This window comes from Gallus gallus, chromosome 7 (assembly GCF_016699485.2).
Source record: "Gallus gallus isolate bGalGal1 chromosome 7, bGalGal1.mat.broiler.GRCg7b, whole genome shotgun sequence".
Taxonomy (NCBI): Eukaryota; Metazoa; Chordata; class Aves; order Galliformes; family Phasianidae; genus Gallus; species Gallus gallus.
In genome coordinates this window covers 17,537,984-17,560,444 of record NC_052538.1, presented here as the reverse complement: position 1 = coordinate 17,560,444, position 22,461 = coordinate 17,537,984, and the positions used below count along the sequence as shown (strand labels likewise).

At 34.7% G+C, this 22,461-nt stretch overlaps 1 protein-coding gene across 7 annotated transcripts in view; it reads right to left on the bottom strand.

The window, feature by feature from the left end:
* The window catches only part of SLC25A12 (solute carrier family 25 member 12), a 45,476-nt gene that overhangs the window by 22,628 nt on the left and 387 nt on the right, over positions 1–22,461 (bottom strand). For 2 of the 7 annotated variants that reach the window (XM_046944083.1, XM_015289765.4), the window contains exons 2-7: positions 22,330–22,383; positions 16,447–16,589; positions 11,658–11,773; positions 3,025–3,164; positions 2,105–2,251; positions 1,274–1,412 (exon numbers count right to left, since the gene is read on the bottom strand). In XM_046944083.1, the coding sequence (XP_046800039.1) occupies positions 1,274–1,412; positions 2,105–2,251; positions 3,025–3,164; positions 11,658–11,773; positions 16,447–16,589; positions 22,330–22,383 (739 nt within the window). Of the gene's footprint in view, positions 1–1,273; positions 1,413–2,104; positions 2,252–3,024; positions 3,165–11,657; positions 11,774–12,468; positions 16,284–16,446; positions 16,590–22,329; positions 22,387–22,461 lie in introns of those variants that run through there. The other 5 variants (XM_015289764.4, XM_046944084.1, XM_025152607.3 and 2 more) reach the window with 4 other exon arrangements.

Below are 22,461 nucleotides of genomic sequence, written 5' to 3'. Positions count from 1 at the left end.
TAATTGTGTTATTTGTCAAATTTCATCTCTATGGACAGCTCTAACAAATAACTTAAATATCATGGCAGAGTGAAAACTATCATCAAGAAGCAAAATCCATAATGCAAAAGGAAAATAGAACTCTAGGAAGACATCTATCTTGAAAGAGATCTTTGAAACAGAGCAAGTATGATTCAATAAATTCTCACATCAGCAAGGTTAATGACATCACACACAATTTATGATTTTTTTCCTGAAGTTTTGCAAAATGAACCGAATAATTATCCATTATCCATAGCTTTAAGAGCAACTAACTCATTTATCACCATCATACCCGTGTTTCTTTTTTCTGTTACCTCTCAGTGACCTCAAACTTATGTGTTCATCTATCCCAATTACAGTGCACATTCATGACATAATTGGCAAGCTACAATAAGCAAATTTTAGCAATGACAGTACAGTAGCTTTTTTTTCCACTACAAAAATCCAGGCAAGACATGTCTATGCATTTACATCAAGGAAAAAAAGCCAGGTAATTTGTTAGCAGTATTTGGAGGACAAGGACAGTTATTTTATGCTTTTCTTTAGGGATGAAAAGTATGCTGAGCATCTGAACGTAAAACAAACAAAAGGGAAAAAAAAAAAAAAAAAACTCTGCATGCTTTTTACCACACACAGCCTTGGCTGGTCCTGTCCATTCAGGTAAAGTCAATGATAAAATCTGTCATAAGATGTCTACAAAATAAATCCACTGATGCCTGCAGTAAGACTGATACATGTCTACCTTTTGGATGTACAGAGATTAACTATGTCCTATATTTCAACATAAACTACATAAAACCACTCAGGCCAGAAAAAGTTATGAATTGTTACCATTTTTCTAAAAAGGATTTAATTACAGATAAAATGACTAGAGCTAAAGCAATACGGAGATTACTGATAATGGATTTTCAAACATAACTCATTCTATCTTATTTCCTTGGCACCTCCTATCTCTAAGCAACAGTATACCTCTCTCAAGGAGTGGTTGAATTCCCAATGAAATATTGTTTTGCAGATATTCATACAAACTAATATGGCCGGCAAGGTTTCTGCCAGAGTCTCAATTCTTCTTCTTAGTGAGCTACCTGAAAATCATTACTAACCCACAAGGATGAAAATGACCCTTAAAATGTTCCTACAGTAGTGTTACCATTGCATACTATGCAGCCTCTGACTTGCCTTACCCTGTATGCAACAAATTACAAATTGGACAGAACTAAAATATTAAAAAAAAATAGGAAATATATGGTACCTTTTGTGACTTCAACATCTTTTCTTGTACCTGCTATATTACTATATATCTTCCTAACAAGATCCATGTTATTCAAAAGGGCATTAAATGCATTGAAGTAGGAGAAGCTGACCTGATGTGAAACAGTTCCACCAGCTACCTGTAAAAATTAAATGATACAGTTAAGTGCCTTAAGCCCTTTTTTCCAACATCTTATTACAAATTACAGAAACATTCATTTGGGCAAGTAAGGAAAGAATTAAAGATATCTTTCTACTTCTGTAATTTTAAGCTACTTTTAATAGAAATACAACAGTAGAACCATTAGATGGGATATTTTTTGGCATAAACTGTAATACAGTTATCCTTTAACTTATAAACTTTACCTGGAGATTTTGCCAGCCACAACTGTAACCATTCTAACTCTACATGCTTATTTTCCAAACATCAAACTGAAAACAATGTAAGAGCACATAAAAGAGCAAAACTGTAAGTAGTCTACACCCGTTCTGGTCTGTTCGATATGGAAATCTAGAAATCAGATGCTTTAGCCCAAAATTGATATTCTTTCTGTGTAAAATATAGTTTGCTCCTCTGCTTTAGGCAAAAGTACAGTAGACTAACTCAAACTGCATCCAATGGCACTTAAGCATGTAAACCAGACTGCAAACTTTTCTACCACATAACCAAGAAGTGTTGCCATGTTTCATCCTGTCAACTGTAATATGAAGGTAATAATTTCTAGCACTGAGAACGTGATAAACAGATAGGAAAAGTGGGAGAGAAGAACTAATATTTTAAAACATCACAGCTATTAAACCCTGAACTCAAGACATTTTTCTTCACACTTACCGAAACTAAATTTTCTTCCACAAATGGTGTCAGCATATGGGAGTGAAGGGTAACCATGACATCACGGAAGTCCAGCCCAGTAATCATGCCACTTTTATTTTTGTCCTTCAATGAAAAGGCTTGTCTTGCATGTTCTGACTGCAGCTCCTAAGATTAATATTCAGAAATAGTGTATTAGCAAATTCTGTAACCCACTGTTCACAACATTTTGACTTAGTTTATAATCTTACAGCCTGCCTAAATACATCTGTGCATGTAGACCACAACACAACTGCAATTTAAACTTAAAAGTCAGTCCAAATAAAATTCTGCATATCGATTCATTCCACGCACAGATTCACTCCTCAGTCATAGAACAGCCCCTATTTTATCTCTATTCAGTTGTAGGGAAATACTCACTTTCACTAAATAATCTGAGAAGCAATATTTGCATACTTATGTTCTGGCTGCAACACACTCCCTTATTAAATACTCAACTGCTAGAGAAAATTCTGATATTGATCATAAAGATTCACAGTATGAGATTAAATATGATTGGGGTTACATGGTTAACAACATCTGATTATATTAAGGACATAATCTCTGGTTGAGGTTAGTTTCTGTATTAAATTCCTACAACAGAAAAAGGAGGCTGCTCAATGTTGTAACTACACAAGGTTACAAGAATCAGTTAAATGGTTAATTTCATAAAAAGAATATTTAATCCCACATATTTATAGGATGACATTCAAGTTAAAGGACAATGAATAAGCACTCCTTAACAAACTTGCATAGAAAAGTAATAGTTCATTCCTGTTAGGATTAGTATCAGATAACCATGGCCATTACCAGATTAAGATCAAAATTTATAGTGATATAAATTTACTTCTAGAGATGAAAATTGATTTCAGCTGTACTTTGAAAGAAGGTTAATAACTAACCTGAAGAAACTGAGTGAACTCTGTATAGTTAAGGTGTTTCTTTCTGTTATGTCCAAAATGCAGACGAATGAATTCACAGTCCCAATTGAAGGGGATTTGATGATGAGTAGTAGTTTGTTCAAATACTTCTTTGACATTTGCTTTAAGGAAAGGAAAAAACAATAAGTAAGCTTTGGGGTAGAGTAAATACAAACATTCCAGGAAATATATAAATAAATTAAGCTTTAAGGAACTATTTAAGAAGTGTTTTGTTGAGAATAGTTACTGAGACTTTACAGACTTGCATAAGAACACATTTGCTATCCAGTGTGATACTTTCTGTATTACTACATAAAACTTTGGAGTGTTTTTCTTAGTCTTAATTAAGCAGCAATTTCTCTTTTTCCCTTGCACATGACAAATAAGAGCTAATTTGCATTCTGATACAAAAAATCAATAGTGGTTCTCCATCTCTGCCAGAAGTCAAATTAAGTCCTTTATCAAGGGCATGAATACCTGCATTACATCTCATAGAATATCTGTCGTACTAAGTATGGTTTGATTGAAACTTGATTATTACAATCATACAGTCTGAATATGTCTATTGAAGATAGGTATAAGAATTGCCATCTAAAACATATTATTAGCTCAGCAGAAAGCATCTTATTAAAAGCTTTTGATAAGGACTTATAAAAAAAATTGAAACCTATAAAACATAATTGGTAGTCTCTGTTATTAAAATGTTTTAAGACAAGTGAAGATAGAGATGTCCTCATACAAATGAAGGAAAAAAAAGCTCTCCTTTCAAGATATGGAATCTCTATATGTATACTGTACAACTGAAATATCAGTGCCTAATGTATCCAAAGTCAAAAGTGTCATCTAAAAAAAGTTCTATTTATTCATAGGCACTCTGCAATACAGGTGTGGGTTCTGTGCAGATTATCTGATCAAATAAACAGTACAACTGGACATCTATCCATGTGAACTCTTCTCAAAATCTACCTCAAAATAACTGAATTGATGTTAGCTTTCACCAACTAATCTCAAGCCTGCTAAATACCAAAATAAAGTGTGGCATATAGCTCAAATTTAGAACAGAATACACATCATTTTAGCTGAAAACACATCTGTTTTTTTTTTTTTATAAGTTTAGATTATTTGCTCAGCACTGCATCGGTGTATCTGTTAATCAGAAATATTAAAGGCATACTGTCGAACTACTACTCTGAAACAGTTCAGTCAAAAGACAAAATGTAACCAGAAGAACTTTAATGTCATTTTATCCTTCTATCAAGATCGATTTACTTGCAGTGTGTTGCTATCTCTGTGCTAAAGGACTGCTTGATTCGTTCACCCTTTCAGATCTGCAGCTATTCTAGTAGTGGGCAAATCACTCTATGGTTTTACACTTTCAGTGAGCAAAGGAAAGGAAATCTTTAGAACAAATACGTTTCAGAATGAGAACACACAGTAGGATTCTTTGCCTAGATCACTTGCTTCACAGATAGTTTGAGATTACCTATTTAAAGGGCAGACTATGGCTATTGAGCGATTTAACTGTAATTTAGCCCTTACCTAAAGGTCAAACACAGACGATAGTTGAAGAACTGCAATTTAAACCAGTTTCCAATGCAAGCTAGGCTAAATGAGGTGCTCAGGTAAGCAGGAAACTTAAAAAACTTGACTACTTTCAATTGCCCATTCATATCTATTCACTGATATACTAAGTGAGGGCTAAGAAAATAAGATAAAGCATCACATTCATACCACTAAATTATATTATTTTGCCACATTTCCTTTGGAAGTTCTATCTGTAGTAGATTTACTCGCTGGTGCTACAGAAACCAGAAGAGGTAAAGTTAAATTCCCCACCTACCACTGATTCACTGTGGCTTCTGACCAAACTAACTTGAGTCTTCATGTACTACAAATAGGTCAGAGTAGCTCATGGTTAAACTTGCAAAATGGCACTACACTGTAAAGGGAGCACAAGACTGGTCTGTTTAAATGGATCTATCAGCTTGACTACTAGTGTACAAGCACGGTGTCTGCTAGAGACTAAACATCTGCAAAACAGACTGCCTTTATAAACTCTTCTAGTAATGGCTAAGGGAAAGACACTGAAGCAGCCAGAAAACTTAAATCGTATTATCTAACTGCTGTTTCCAGCAATTATTTCACAATGTTAGAGGATGGTTAGAAAAAAAAAATCTCATTTTTTTCCTTACATGAAATTATTCATATGTGTTCACACAGACAACATTTCCAGTGATTTTAAATGAGTCTGAAACACCCAGTCTTTCCATAACTCTCACTCCAGCATTTAACTCTATACTACTTCACCCACTGAGGATTAGCTTCCAACACTATTGGTTTTCCTTCCAAAAACTTTTATAACTAGTCATCAAGATATCACAGATTGAGATTCTTCACCACATAAAAATAATACTGGTAAATAGATTAATAAATCTGTATTCAATAATTGAGTGCATCGGTACATAAGAATCCCAGTGGCAGCCAGCAAGCTTTAAAAAATGACATCCAAATTATACTGTGGTTTCTCTGAAAACTAAGACACCTTATCCACAGATAACAATAACTGACAATCAGCAATGTATACCTGTTGTTACGGTAGTGTGAGTTTAAATACATGGACTGTATCTCACGCTTATCCTCATGTTACCCTTGCTTATGAAACATTTGAGTAGCAGGAGCAGAAGCATGTATCAGTTATAAATAAATCAGTTCTAAATAACTGACAGAATTAACTGTTGAAACTCTAAATAAATCTTTCCAAAGCTGTTTGGGATTCTCAAACATCTCCAGACAACCACTAAGATCTACTATTTTTCTATCCAAGGGCAGCAATGCTTTCTTCATAATACATCAAGAATACCTTCTTTAATCCAATTCTGTTGGCTTTTTCATTACTTCAAGGTAAACAGTCACCACTATCACTAACAACTCCATGAGGAGAAAAAGCTACAACTGGACAATCACATTTCAGGGATTATACACAATGTGATCATGACCTACAGATTCACCGATTTGAATTATGATCAAATATCTCATTTTTAACTATTTTTTTTTCAAAGTACAAAGTAGTGATAACAACGAAAATATCTAGATAACATGAAGATATAGGTATTGCTTTTTCTTCTTCTTCTTCTTCTTTTTTTTTTTTTTTAACTCAGTCAAAACCCAGTAATGATTCTAAATTAACATAAACTACAAATCCTTCAAATTTCCAGCGGGCAAAAAAAAAAAAACCAAATTATTTTTAGCCCCTTTCATTGTAGTATGACATTCTACAGAATGCATTCCTTGTCCATGTCAATGCCTGTTGCTCATTTGCTAATGTCTTCACCTAAATTTGCTCACCTTTCTGCAGTGGAATGCTTTCCCACTGAGTGAATAACTATTTCTGAGCTTATGGCAAAGCATTTTCTTCTCAGACAGGCATACAAGTCAGTTTCCTGATAACACAGTCAAATTACTATCAGCCCCAGGAACAATAAACCCACTACTCCAGTGCGCTAGTACATTACCTCCAAGGCAACATGCATTCTCTCAAGATTGCTTCAGAATTTCCCCACCCAATCATTTTAAACAAATTATAGATGCCTAGAGCAGCTATCTGCAGGCAGTATACACACAACTGGCTCAGTTCCCATCAATACCATTATCTTGCAGGCTCGTAAAGATGATATAAGAAAAACACGTTCTTAGGCAACAGTGAATTTCAGAAAAGGAGAAAGATTACTCTAAGTTATAAACACCAAGAGATTTTGTTTAGGATGAGATAAAGACCATAACACAACACCAATGCAACTGAACAGAGCATCACACATCTGAATGCACAGAGAATACTGCTACAGTTCATGCTCTATGAATGACAAACATTTTTGGCTCCACTCATGGTGGGGATGAGTTTACTACCTCTAGTACGTCATGAGGTGGTATCAGTTAATTATTTTTACTGAGAACTCTCCAAAATTCAGAGGGAAAATCTCAAAATTTCAAGACAATCAGCCTTTTTGTCATTCCCTCTCACATCTGAGACAACGTTCCTCATGCTTGTTAGACACACAAGCATGAATGAGATACTTCTAAGCACTAGCATAAATATGCCAGAAGTTTATTGCTTAAGAAGGTGTTTTTAAACATCTGCTCAGTCATCTATGGCCTCATTTGTATGAATTTCAGCCTCAGTGTGCACCGTGCATTTAATGTTTTCTATGCTATTTTTCACTATTTCTACTAACAGCAAATTTCATGTAGTTTCATTTTCAGCGTAAAATAATCACAGATAAAAGGACTTTTATCATGAGCTTTGCAGCAGATGTACATTAACAGTGATCCAAACATGAATACAGTGAAAAAGACAAGCGGCAAGAAAAATGAGAAAACTAAACTAGAAATAGTTGCCCTGCATTTCTACTCCTGTTTTAAAAAATTACAACATTGATTCTGCCCAAGATTAGTGACAGCCATAATAATGAATTGTCTATATATATATAATTTTAATGTAGAGTTCTTTTCAGACCCTCTTACTGAACTCAGATTTTGAACTTAATACTATGGAGAATGTTTGAGATCTCCTTGTGTTCTTAAGTACTTCATTATTATGAAAAATAGGGAAGTCTCCCATTAAACACTGCTCCAAAGTGTTTAAAACTGTGGCTTAAACCAGGAAGAATCATAAAACAAAAACAAACAAACAAAAAGACACCACAGAGAAAAGAAAAACCTCATTGTATCCTACACAGTCTGAATGTAATAAGCAAAAGGCAGCTTGAAAACAGGAAACTAACATATGGCAAACAGGTCAATTGCAGCCTTATATTACTGCACACTTGGTAGGAACATGCTGTTTTTCTTACATCCTCACATACACAGTCATGTGATCTGTCTATGCTTTTAAAAGTTACCAGCCTTTATGGTTGCAAATAATATTTCACAAAGCAGAACTCTTAAGATTATCTCCAAATCTTAGCATTTTCAATCTAACAGCTCTTTTGGAAATGGTAGAGTGAGTACTAGGAGTGCTCTGTATTTCCTGAAAAAAAAAAAAAAACAATCAAAAGCAGAGACTTACAAATAGCATACATTCAAGTCCTTTCTCTTATTCTTCACATTCACCTTCCTCATGTCTACCATGTCCTGTTTAAAGCAAATCTGAATCTTTCTTTCCCAGATTAAAATTTGTTGGCAAATGATTATTTTAAGAAAATCGATGGATGAGATCTCAGTACCGCAGTACACTCAACTTCTGAAACAACTTCATTATAACAATGCTTATTTCAGTTCATCAGCATTGTAATTTTTATATAGTTGCATTAATAGTTCTCCAATCCCTTTACTCTCCGTGCCTTGAAAGAAGAGCCACTATACTCTACATAATGTTTTTAATGATACGTTGAGCTGCAGCATATTTTTTTAAAGCCTTATGTTTGGTTTCATAAATATCTTCCAATTTGCTAAAAAATAATTTTAAAATTCTGAATACGGAATAATCATGAAGGTAGTAAGAATAGTTTTCAAATCTCACTGCTTTAGCTCTATGTATCCATCCATATCAGCACAGGTATTTAAATAAAAAATGGTCTCCAAAATGCTCCAGTTTATCAGAGAATGGCTTTCTTTGCAGTGTCTCTACTCCTCAGAAAGCCTTGAAATTGTATAACTTCTAACTGGAACATACAGTTCTAATCACTGTATGGTTTGTCTAAGGAATGAAATATGAAAATTTATTTTATTTCCAGTTAGGAAAAGCATTTTGAGGGAGAAATTTCTGCAATGGTCAGACTTGCCTTTAATCGCAGCAAGTACCATCTGTTTCAGTATAGAACATCTCCAAGTAACCTGAACAGATTTAATGTGAAGATTTGCTCTAACCTAAATACAGGTCAAAAGTCTTCCTTAGTGGAATAGCACTAACTTCATGGTCTGCTTTTAAATATTTCACTAATGTTAAGTAGCTTGGCCAGTTACATCCCATAAGCAAAACAACAGAATGATTCTTCATTTCTGGCTACAGGCAGAAACCCAAAACTAGAAAGATAACACATGGAAAAAAATTAACACTTTATCTGTCTTAGCTGTTATCTTTTAAATCTTTTATGATCAAAGCAATGTTGTAAGGGATCATCAGCAACACATTTCCCATAAAATACTAACCTAGGAATCTTTTACAGAGACATGCAAAGGTTTAATCACGATTTTTTCCCCTATTTCTTCATTAAGATTAACATACAGCCAGGTCTAAAGAATCAACTAACACTTAACTCCCTCCAAATAAGTGAAAAAATTGAGTAGATTACGATAATTTTTGAAAATGCCATACAGTCATACTGAAATGATTTGGAGATATGGCCAGCTTGGGTGCAGAAGGAGTTTTTAATTTGGGATCAGAGACAGTATGGCTTTCCTCTAGTGTTATGGTTTGAGCCCAGCTTAAATACATCAACACTATCTCATGCCCAGCAAGGACAGTGTTGGTTCTGTACAATCACATTCCCAAAGCATTGCATCTGAGATAGAAAATCTTGACTTGTGTTTGATCCCGTTATCAACACGGGTTATCTGCAGACTGGATAAATTACCTACTAATATGAGATTACTTGTCTAATAGCAATTTTCACACTAATTGGCTTAACTTATTCAATTACAGTATATTTCTAATATTTTACTACAACTTTTAGATGTCAATGTATAGAATTTTTGATTTATAGAGATGTATGTAGCGAGTATGTTACATTTCACAGTGTAGTAACAATTATCTATAATTACCTTTACTTATTCAGACTTCTGCATGGAATGCAAAGTCTACTAACGGAAGAGATCAAGTCTTTCCTTCCTCTCAGCCATTGGGAAAGATTCTTTGAAGAAAATGAGCAGTGCAAGTGTCATGTTTCACCTTGACAACCTTCCTCCAAAGACTTGGGAAAATTCTAATTTTATATATTCTCCTGTTTTTACATGAACCTAAACTGCATGCCTTTCTGTTGATGTGGTGTGAAAATGAAAGAGTGCAGGCCACACTTAAGAAACAGTCTCTAAAGGAGCCAAGATCAATGTATAAATTGCAGAGTTACCAAATGTCACATATGATCATTTGTATTTTTCCTACATACAATAATTTGCATAATATCCCTACAAAGTAAAAATAAGTAGCCCATTTTACCAACAACATACAAAACGTAAATGAAAAGCAGAAGCAAGAGTGAACTACAAAAGTAAGTTTGGTATGTTATAACTTACAATTAAATGCAGCCACAATTGCAATAAAATCTATTCTGCTAAAACAAGAGATCAGTAGTAAATCTTAAAGTCACTAGCAAGTTTGCTATTCGAGGTATATCAGGTATATGAGAAAGGCATGGAGAAAACAATGTGTAATTGCTTCAGTTTCTCTTGTTCGTATTGTTCTTCTTGCTTTGAGATAATGATGAAACAATGAAAGTAACAATTCAGTCTGACTGAGAAATCTGTGTACCACCTAGATTTTTTTGTTGTTGTTTTAGAGAACCAACTATTTCAAGTGTGCTTGTACCAGCTACTAAGTACATATCCCCATTTGGTGAGATTATTACAGACACCATCATTAACATAGTCACACCAATTGTGATAGTTTGTCTGTTTTCTAATGACTACATTTACTGACTTCACCTTAGCTTAATTCAAGATGTCGTGTGTCCAAACTGCTTAGTATCTGACAATTCAGTTAATCATGTAATTTAATAGATGTCATAACTCAAGCAGTTTGCTTCCATACAAAGACATGCGTTATTAGTTTCAACTTTTTTCAAAGTTGAAAGAGTTTTCATAAAAATGAAGTAGTGCAAACAGTAAGAGGTTACAAATCCAAGCACAGTATGTATGTCCTTTATTGAGCAGTTTATACTTTTGGATAGAAATAATATATAATTTTCATGCAATTTTATTAATATTCTTAGCATTTATTTTATCTAATTTTCATAGAAGTACAAAGTTTTTTTAAAACAAAACCTAGTCCTCCTTAAACTGCAGTGTTCTGAAGTGACATTGTAAATTGGTGGAATTAGTCTAAATAATTTTGTCCAATTACTAACATATGTTGAGAGGAAAAAGAAAAAAAAGAAAGAAACGTAAAGACCATTGTTTCTTCCTAATTTTTTAATAATATGTTATCCAGCTAGAAGTTACATTCATTATATTAAATAAAGACTTGCTGCTCAATTGGAATATTAGACTAAGAACTCAAAAGATTAGACCTCCTTCATTTTTATTTTGAACCCTTAACATATTTAATGACAATTCTTCAAAGAGATGAGGAAAATCCAAACAAATTTTAAAAACTCCTCAAAATGAAGGAGATCAAAATTCATGACACACAAGACTTTCACTTAGGATGATTTTGAACAAAATAGCATTGAATTAAGTACTTCCAAGAAGATGAAAAATCTTGATTCCAAAAGATAGAACAAAATATATTTTTACTATTGCATTTCTTAAGCTTGTAAAACTTGGAAGAAAAAAATATTACTCATGCAAACTGTTTAAGGAAATGAGTAAAACACTACATAAAATGTGTTTCTAGCTGTGATGAGCTATTCTTGCATTTATACTGTTATCGCTTTCTTAAACTGTTTTTCTTTAGACATTCTTACCAAATGTTACTTCTCCATTGCCACTCTTGTCAAATAACTGAAAAGCAACAATGAATATTGCATCTGGAGTACACAAAACAGATTCAAATGCCAAAAATTCTTGAAAGGAAATCAACCTACAAAGGGAAATACAGAAGTTATAAAGATTTCAATAGATTATACACAGTATCAATGACATTTTGTGTTTGATGCTCTAAAAATGTTCTGATGCAATTATTAAAATTAAATTCTAATACTCAAAAGTTAAGACTCTACACTAGAAATTGAAAGAGGTGTCTGTTATATTTGAATAGTTACTTAAGCTTTACGTGGCTCACTTTCTTGTACCAGAAAAGGACTGGAATTCTTCATATCCATCAATAACAAAATATAATCAATTCTTAGTGAGTACCTACTATTCACTAACTCATAAGTATAAATTTAAGCAGACAGCACTTAAAAACTGATATATAAAAAAATCCACAAAAGTTCTATCAGCATGAAATTCAAAGGTCTGTCATTATATCACTAATTTTTATATTTCTCATGAGAAAGAAAAGCATTTAATGTAAGTATAGGAAGATACTGTACAATATGCATACACTCTTAAAACAACATATTCATAATAAAGTTATACTTGACTATGCATATATTAAAAAAAAAATTACACCTCAAATATTACATGAAGTTCGAGGTCATATAAAGCAAAGAAATAACAAGAAAGAAAGAAACAGAAAGAATGTTCAGACAGTTAAGACATGACCAAGGAAGCTAAGGATTTGAGTGTAACATTTCATCACAAGACAATGAGCTGTGTATGTGAGACATTCACCATACAGAAAAATGCAACTCAGGATGCATCAGGAGACCTGTTTTTAGTCGAGATGAGGAAGCAGCAGTATCACCAGACAGGGCTCTCACGACATCTCTGGAACGCTGCATACAAACCAAAGTCCTCATTTTCAACACATACAAACTCAGACTTGAATGGATGCACAGATAATATGACAATCAAAAAGAATTTCTCTAGAGAAACTCAGTTTATTGTGACAAGTAGAAAAAAAATAGATGGGATCCTATATAAGAAAAGTACAGCAAGACAAGCCTCAAGTCAGAAGATAAATGATCCTGTTGGCACAAAAGAACAAAACTGCACTGTGTATCCATAAGGATATGTAGTGTGGGCATATACCATGGCTTTTCAAAATAGTGCAAGCAAAATCCCTAGGTTTTAAAAACAACAGCTAGATTGATGAGAATTTTCCACTCAGTTTCAGGCTCCTGAATATAGACATAAGTGATGGCATATCTATTTTAACATGGAATAAATTATCAGTGGGAATAAGAATTTTCAACATTTTTTAAATTAAATAAAAATTTACTACTTCATTAGATGCTGTTAAAAGAAGTAGATATCTCTGTAGATGGTACATTTCATTAAACGTACATAATTGATTTGAATTTATGAAATGAACTCTTTAGTAGATTTGTTAGTACATTTAGTAATTTTCATAGAAAATCATTAGCTCGTAATTACTACTTCATACATAGATCGCTTATTCTTAAACACATGTATAAAATCCTCTTGGGGGAAAAAATCAAACCATTCATTAGTTTACATAGTCTTTCCCTGTCCAAGTATAAGCAAAGTAGAGTTGAGATACTTTAAACAAGATCATGTATTTTAACATACATGCATATATGCGATATACAGAAAATACAGAAAAAAATGAGACTTTGGAAGGAATTAAGACATGGAAATATAGAATTATGTTATTAATTTCTCATACATTATCCATAAAATCAAAGATGAGACAATGGTTCTCCAGATGCAAAGTCAACTTCGTGCAAAGTCAACTTCAGGCAAAGGATGAGCCTAATAGATAAAGGTCTAGTATCAAAGAAATTGAATATTCTTCAAAATAATCAGAAACATTCTTATTTCCAAACACATTTCACATACAAGCACAAATCTAACGTTAATTCCTAACAAGGAAGGTTTGTAACAGACAAAAATCAAGTGATGATCCCTGTAGAACTCATTCCTGTAGAAGCCTGAACCTGAAAGAAATAATTCTCCAGAGGGCTCCCTTTAACAGTGCCTACAGCAAAAGGAGATAGACACATTCAACTTCCTTTCTACATATTCAACAACTAAAAGCAGGAATATTTCTAGCAATCCACCATTATCAGGGTGGAAATAACAAGAGGTAGATTAAATGGAACAAAGGAGCTTCCCATCCAAACACTATTCAAGCATCATTCCGTGAACCCGCTGTATTAAAGAGTCCATAACAGTATCAAATCACTCACCTCTCATTTCATTGGTAACACTTTCTAAAAATTCCATTCCTACTATTTCTTCTGTACTGTCACTTTTCAAAACTACACCAAGTAAGCCACATGTTTACAATTATTCTGTCTTTCCTTGTTTCCTACTACAACTTTTTGCTCTTTACCCACACAGCAAAGCTTTTGGACATAACATATATCCTTGCTGTGACTGTCCACTAAGTGAAACATGGGCTCTTTCTTCAGGAGTTCACTGAAGAATACACTTTCAAACTCTAAGAACAATGTGCTGATAGGCAGAGTAGCCAGAAACAGGCAATTAAAATGTAGAATCTGAAAAGACTACTGAAATTTTGCAGGTTTGAAGGCAGAAGAATTATGTTTATTTTAAAACTCAGATATCTACAGTATCAGCTAGGACTTAAGTAACTGAGAAGGTGGTTTTGACACATATTTATATATGAGTACATTATTGATAAAGGATACGTACCCTAATCTTAATTTTAAAAGTAGTGTCAGCAATCTGTGATACAGGAACGCTTAATAGCAACATCAGTGAAATTCCACTGCATTTAACAGATAACAGACAACTCTAATTTAGACCTCGTCAAGCAAGCCTGGCAGATTTTGAAAACAGATGCAGGAATGAAATTTCACAACGGGACCAAAGCTTCTCAATTACTTGCTGCGTGACCTTGGGCTGTCTTTTGATTTACAAATGTCTGTATGGAATAAGACTGGTGATACTTCTTTGAAAGTATTACTGGAATTCAGCGGAAGACTACAATAATTATTAATGCTACAGATTAAATTCTCTGTATTGATGATGCAGGATTTTGGCACATTACAGGTAACCATAAAAGGAATAATACAAATGCAGAAATAAGTAAACCAGTGATGATGTGGGTATAGCACCCTTCAGATGAATTAATGAGTAGAGAAATACAGTTTAAAACACTTAAGAGAATACATTTCAGACAAGAATCAACAGGTATATGTCCAGTGTTTCCATAAAGAAGTAGACAGAGCACACTTACCCATATCTGATTACCTCACTTCCAGTATTACCCAGACCAAAAAAAAAAAACCTAGGAAAAGCTTATATTCACAGAGAGAACAACAAAAAATACGATGTCTCATTGTCGAGTTCTGTTGCAGCAATAAAACAAATTACTGACTTCTTACTGTAAGAAAGGTCCTTTTATATAACGTTTTCTGAAGAAACGTACACCCTAAAAGACAATCAACAGCTTTCAGAGAAACAAGGTACTCAACATGTTGGTTTTAAGTCATCAGTTAGACTATTATTTCAACAAATGTGTACATTTTCAATCTGAAACATTTTCAAAGTGTGCATTTTCAATCTGAAGCAACACAACAAAGTACTGCCATGTATTACAAGCAGTAAGACAAGTTATTTGGATTTCTCAAACATGTATACATATATATATGTATATGTATATTACATTTATTATCAAAATGCTGCAACTTTATTTTTGGAAGCTATCATGTAACATTACATCAAACAGGAGATTCTGTGCTTATCACTTACTACAAAATGTATACAGCGTATAAAATTCTGTTTGTAAAGCACAGACATTGTGTAAGTTGCTCAGGATGCTGTGCAAACTAATAAAATGTTCTTAAACAAAATATAGGAAAACAGAAACATTCTAGTGATGTCAAGGGTCAGGTTCAGACTCATAGAACCAAGGAAACTAAGGTACTTTCAACTGAACATAAATTGCATCTATTTACACATTTTATTTTACCAGCAACTTTCTATCTCTTCTCTATAATGCACCCACTTCTTTCTGCAGTTCTGACCTCTTCTCTGATTCATCTTATCTCTTTGCTTTAAAACTGCCTATGCTTGCACACAGCAAAAGAAAATTCTTCTTTGAAGACAAATAGGTTAGAGGGTACTACCTCACTGGAATGGACATTTTATATGTCAGTTTCAGAAAGAAGTCTAAAAGCAAGTAATATCACCTATAAGCAATGCCAGAAAAGCTTTATGTGGTGTGACCTCATCTGAATTAGGCAAACACCTTCTTGCTTCATATATCATTAGTGTCTCTCCTTCCTAATAGCCAAACTCTAAAAAAAGTCCTCAGTTGATTGATAAGAATTGCACTCCTTTTTCATATTTCCATGTTTAATTGTGTGCACTAAGGACTCTCAGTATCTAGTCATGGACGTGAGTACACAGAAAATAACTTTTGCAAAGCAGTCACACTGCATTAAACTTATTTGCAGTGTATCTTCCTCTGCATTTGCAGCAATTGCCAAATCTCCTTTAAAAATGAACACTACACCATTAATCATTGTCTCTTTTTCCTCAAGTTCCACTAGTGTAGTCTACTGCACTTGAGGAAAAAAAAAAGAAACACAACTTATCTAATTAAGCTTGAAGAAGAATAATAAAATCAATAATGCATTTTAGAAGATGAAATTACTGAAGAAACACTCATTTACCAATGCATTACAGGCTTCTAATGGAAAACAAAATTCTCACCCATCTTTAGTTTGATCTGCCACTCCAGCCAACAGCTGTACTGTTTTAGGATTGTAACGTGGATCTGTATAAAGTCCTAGGTATTTCTGCACAAAATCTTCTGGGGTCATGTAATGCTCTCCATCTTTCTCAACACTGGCATACTAGAGAAATAACAAAAAAACAAAGCCACACAAAAATTAATCCATTTAGATGTTAATTATCAGCAATTACCAAATCACCATCTTTACTGAATATCACTTATATAGTGCAACTGCATGCGACTGCTCTGAAATTAAAGGATATGGTTTAAATATGCAATTGTGTTGCAATACTAGGTGGCCATATTATCTCTGTGGAATAACGTATCCACATCATGATCAATACCTTCCAAAAAAAAGACAATCATGCGTTTTCATAACTGCTCACGTAATTGCACAAATTCACAACTACAGCTTTTCATTTGCAGTTGCACTGTGAAAACATAGCACAAATTTCCTCTCCAAGTTTCTAGTACAAGACATCTTCTAATTAATCGATCCAAATCACTCATAATTACTGTACATACTTATCAAACTACCTGTTTTCTCCTTTTGTGAGAAATAATGTTTCAGATTTATGTTTGTCCAGAAATGAATAGGTTTGGCATTTCTCACTTCAGTAAAAAATTCTAACTAACTCTCAAAAAGGTCAACTGAAACATTTTAATTTGATTGTGGGAATTGATTTTACTACTAAATTTCAAGTAAAAAGCACATGCAAGCTGAACAACTACATAATTTTAAAAAATAAATATTAATAAATCTAATCAAGAATAAAATAACTAAACACGTCTTTATTACTTGTACACCAAGACAACAGTTACATGTCTGTATTCTGACTACTTTACTATTTGAAATTAATTAATTGGCAGCTGTTATGAATATTAACATAAAGTGAACTTTTCACCATAAATTCCATAAACTTTAACTGTTCAGTCAGGCTGGATAATACTCATGTTCAATTAAGAACATGAGAAGGCAGGAGCGGAAACCATCATAAATACATTTTAGAAATCAGGCCCACTCCTGAGTTACCAGAATCAGATACTAATCAGTTATTCTTGTCGATAATCAATACTATCACCCCTCTTTTTATGTGCTTTGATCCAGAAGAACATAAGGCTTATTTTCTTGCTATCCATAGTCTTACTCGATGACTTACATTCTCGCCATCTGTTGTCATCACTGAACATTAAGTAGTATATGATATTTGAAGTCACGATCATGTATAAAAAATCAATTCAGGATGGCAGTACAGTTGCAGAATTTTTTTTTCTATTTATGATACAACAATAAACTTAGATACAAAACTTAAGTTTCCAGACCATGAGATTAAACTATGTCTACATGTTAGAACATAGAAAAGTAGCTCATAGAAGATTTCTAGTTCACTAACCTACTGTGACCCAATCCATTTTGATGACTGAATTTTTCTAAGCACATTTGCTCACAAAACCTGTAAGCAAGTTTATTTTAAGAGCTTTAAATCCATTTTCTCCTGTACAGTCAGTCCACTTATAGATAGAATGCAAATCTTCACACACATACATAGAAACGCGTTCCTTCTGAGAAACAATAAGTTACAAAATTTCACAGCTGTTTCATGAGAATATTGATGTGAAATGGAAGTACTGGCTTTCCATTCATTTGTACAAATGCAGTACACGTTCCTAGGCTCCAGCCACTGAAAGATGAACCTAAGAGTTCTCTGCAGAAAAGACAATGTCTACTCCATTACCCTGAGCTATAGTGCAGTATTTATGCAAGGAAATCTGAACTTCAATCTAAGGCCATACCCATAATTTCTAACATCTCCACAATATACAATACCTTGAGTCAGGTGAGACTCTTCTGTGAAAGAGTAAGAAAATGGGCCCTCGCCAGGAACCCACAGGAATGATAACATTAACAATGCCACCTATACAACATACCTGTAACACTCTGTTAGGATAAAGGAAATCACTTCTGTCCCATATGCTCCTTTTATCATATTCTGCCAGGATGCAGTTTCAGCAGAGAGCGTCAGCATCAACATCCCCTCAGGCATCTCCCTTACCTTCCCACATCTCTTCCACAGCTCCTCATCTCTACTACACCATATAGTTGTGATAACAGATTTTTGCAAGACTACAGTAAATGATTTCACTCATCAATAATTAATGCAATGATTTCCACAAAACAGGAACACAGAGCAACAGGCAGGAATCCTGCAATTCAGCACTGCTGCCAACACGATGACGTGATGAAAGTGTGGCTTCACTGTAACAGCTTGGAAAGGTTTTCTTCTCAGCCTTATATTGATATGACTAAAAAGGCGTTGTGTATGGCAGCAGAGCTGTAGTTCACGTAATCTGAATGAAGTTCTATAAATGAAGGATCACAGAATATGAAGAGCATTGAACACATCCTTAGGAACAACAGAATTCAACCTCACAACAATTGAGGGTGCAAAGATAATAAAAAATCTAAATGCCATTGCCTTTTTAAATTTGGGCACCAGCTCATCTGAGTATATCATGCAATTGTCAGAGTTAGGAGCACAGGAAATTCTGTTAAAAATGTTGAGACTAAAATAATTAAAGGACAGATACATTCAGCTCCATACGAGAAGGTCATGGTATTTCGAAAGAGGCTGGCCATAAGCCAATAAACTAAGGCCTGACAAAGTAGCTAGGCTATTCCCTTTTGGCACGCTTTTACAAAATCTGTCCTCAAGTGACACTTCCACCATACAGTTTACATATCTTTTGCAATTGGACAAGGCAATTGTTCACTTTATTTTGCATATAAAATATGACATACTAATTAAAATTTTCTTGTCCTCAGGCTTGAATTAGGTTACAGTTTATTTAAAAAAAAAATCTTACTGTACATTTATAGGCTGCCTCAGGCACACGATGAATTTGCATGACCTTTCTGTAAACCTCATCGCAAAACACAAACACACTAAAACTCTATTTGTACCACATGGCATGAGGTATCACCATGCTTCTAGAAGTGATGCATAGCTTGAAAAACTGGTTAGTTTCAGGACATTCAGGACATTTTTAAGGGAGGTGGGGGGAAAGTTCCCCGTATGAAAATTTGAAAATATTATCATGCTTATTTCTCCACTTTGTTGAACAGGTTTCATTTTCATTCAGCAAACAGAGAATAATTCAGCTATCTTTCCTCAGGGTTGACTGTATTTTGCTTAAGGATAAATGAAGGCTCGCTAAGCTATCTGTTAACTGTGGTTCAATGCAAGTCTTTGATCCTTCACTGGATTTGATTTTCTTCTGTAACGGTTGTCACTGAAGTCAGTGGTTAGCAAACATCTAAAAGGTAGTTTTATTTGATGGTGTATACACACGGCATCTTAACTGCATCCTACAGCTAGGGAATGGATTATATAGAAATAATAGCATAACATCTAGCTCACACAAGTGAAGCTTTAAATTTTTAATGGTTTAAAATAAAATACAGAGCAAGCTTCAGAAATTCTACGAGAAAGGTAAAAGTCACGCATCCGTTAAGATATCCCTTAAACTCCGACAGAGGAGTTGGCATTATCTTATTGGAGGGTATGCATGAATAGAAGGAAATTTAAGTACACTCTCTAAGAATAAGGTTGATGACGAAGGGTCCCAGAGTTCCCATCTTCCCTTGCATCCATTTCCAAGGGAAGCCAAATTTAGAAGGAATGCACGCCCTTTAACTGAAGCTGACAGAACAGGCCTGCACCCTCAGGAAAGAGCACAACATATCTGACCCATGAAGTGTGCAACACTAACTGTATTTCATAACCAGTCTCTACAACTGAGTCTTGGAAAGACTGGATTCTCTTCAGATTTTCTTAATGTTTGCAACTAAGTTTGCTTGCAATCTATCAAAATAAGAATAGAATATCATCTTCAGTTAGAATCAATTCTATAATTCTATAGCCCCTCTCCACAAAAATATATAAACTCTTCCTATGCAACTGTGTGTCTGAGTAACTTGTCTTTTTATTTTTTATTTTTTTTTTTTTACGACAATCCTCAAGGGCAGATGAGAGCTTTTGCACTTTTGATTCCTCAGGGCATCAACCTGTAGACTATTTGCTTTTTAGGTCAATAAAACAAACATTGTCATATTGACAACTTCAAGATTAAGCTCCTCTCCGCTTTTTCATGTATCACCAACATCAAGGACTTCAAATACTCATTTCCAGAAGTAAGGACATCTATTGACTAGAAGATTCATACTGAGTCTACTTATCCAAGTTGAATAGAGTATTTTCACATCATAATTCTTGTTTTCTGCAATCCAACATGCAGAATTGTCTTTTCTGAAAAAGTTTACAAGAAGAGCAATGTGATGTTCCAGAAGCACACATTTTTATACCATTTGTGTATTCCTTGTATAAAGAAAAAGTTAAGTGCCTTATCAGCAAGAAACAAATCTGTGATAGAGTAACTTTAACCTGAAACTAACATTTAGGCTTTCATGGTTTGACTCCAAAATTCTAAATTACAGCACTAAAACAACATTATCAGAATAATCCATTCTACGAAAGCAAAGATCCCACCAAACGATGGTTGAAACATAATGCCTCTCTCAGGCAAAAAGGTCTCTTCCTCTACTTATTAGATAATAAGGTAGGACTGAAAGCTACGTGTCAGAGACGCCATAACAGAATTCATTATTTACAGAATCATGGAATCATTAAAGTTGGAAAACACCACTAAAATAATCTAGACCAACCATCAACCCATCACCACCAGGCCCACTAACTCACATTTCCAAGTGCCACATCTATTCTCTTCTTAAACACCTCCATGGATGGTGACTCCACCACCTGCCTGGGCAGCCTGTTCCAATACCTCACCACCCCTTCTGAGAAGAAATTTTTCCTAGTTTCAAACCTGAACCTCCCTGGCACAACTTAAGGCCATTCCCCCACATCCTGTTACTTTTAGCGGGGAGAAGAGGCTGACCCCCACCTCACACAACCTCCTTTCAGGTCATTGTAGAAAGTTACAAGGTTTCCCCTGAGCCTCCTTGTCTCCAGACCGAACAATCCCAGCTCCCTCAGCTGCTCTCCCTTACGCTTATGCTCCAGACCTTTCACTGCTTCACTGCCCTACTCTGGACACACTTCAGGGCCTCAGTGTCTCCTGCACTGTGAGGGGCCCAAAACTGAACACAGTAGTAATACTTATTTCCTTCTTTACAGAGTAAAACTTCTTGAACGTAGTGAGTAATATTCAACAGGAAAGAAAAAAGATACGGTTCTGATTTTAGACAAATCAGTGGCCCAGCTATGGACCTAAAACAGCTGCTACTATTCTAGCTACCTATTTCAAACCTTCTCAGAAGTTTTAGGATTTATTGGCTTTTCTTTTTAGATGGATGGTTTACTGTAACTAAGAGGGGCGGATAAAACTTAACACCATTATTCAGATAGAGTAACTCTAATGTCCTACGTGAGAGGTAATGCTATGAAATACATTAATCTTAACAATAATAACTCAAAATTCTACAAACATTGCCAATAGTCCATCCATTTGCAGAAGGATCACAGATGCAGCTCACAGGCAAGTCACACAACCATAGAAGTCAGAAGGGTGCAGAAGTATATTCTTAAAATAACAGTACTTGGTTACAGTTGCAATCATTTCTGTCACAGGAATTTGGAAAAGCCCAGAAAATGCGTTAAGGCTGCGTGGGACAGCTAACCACAACCTGCACAGCAGCGGCTCCCCCTCAGTGCCCGAAGGCCCTCCGCGTGCAACATCAGCTCCTGTCCACATAACCAGTTTTGTCCCACGACCAACACGCAGTGACAAACAGCTGAGAACACAAGTCTGCCAGCCAAAGAGCATCAGACAGGTCTGTTTACCTGCAAAAAGATACTTCGTAGTTCGGCAGGATCTGCTCTTTTGGTCGAAGGCACCTGCTAATAAAAGTAAGTTAATGCTTCACCGGCTGAGCTACAGACACAACTCAGAAACAAAAACGCAATTTGCGCCGA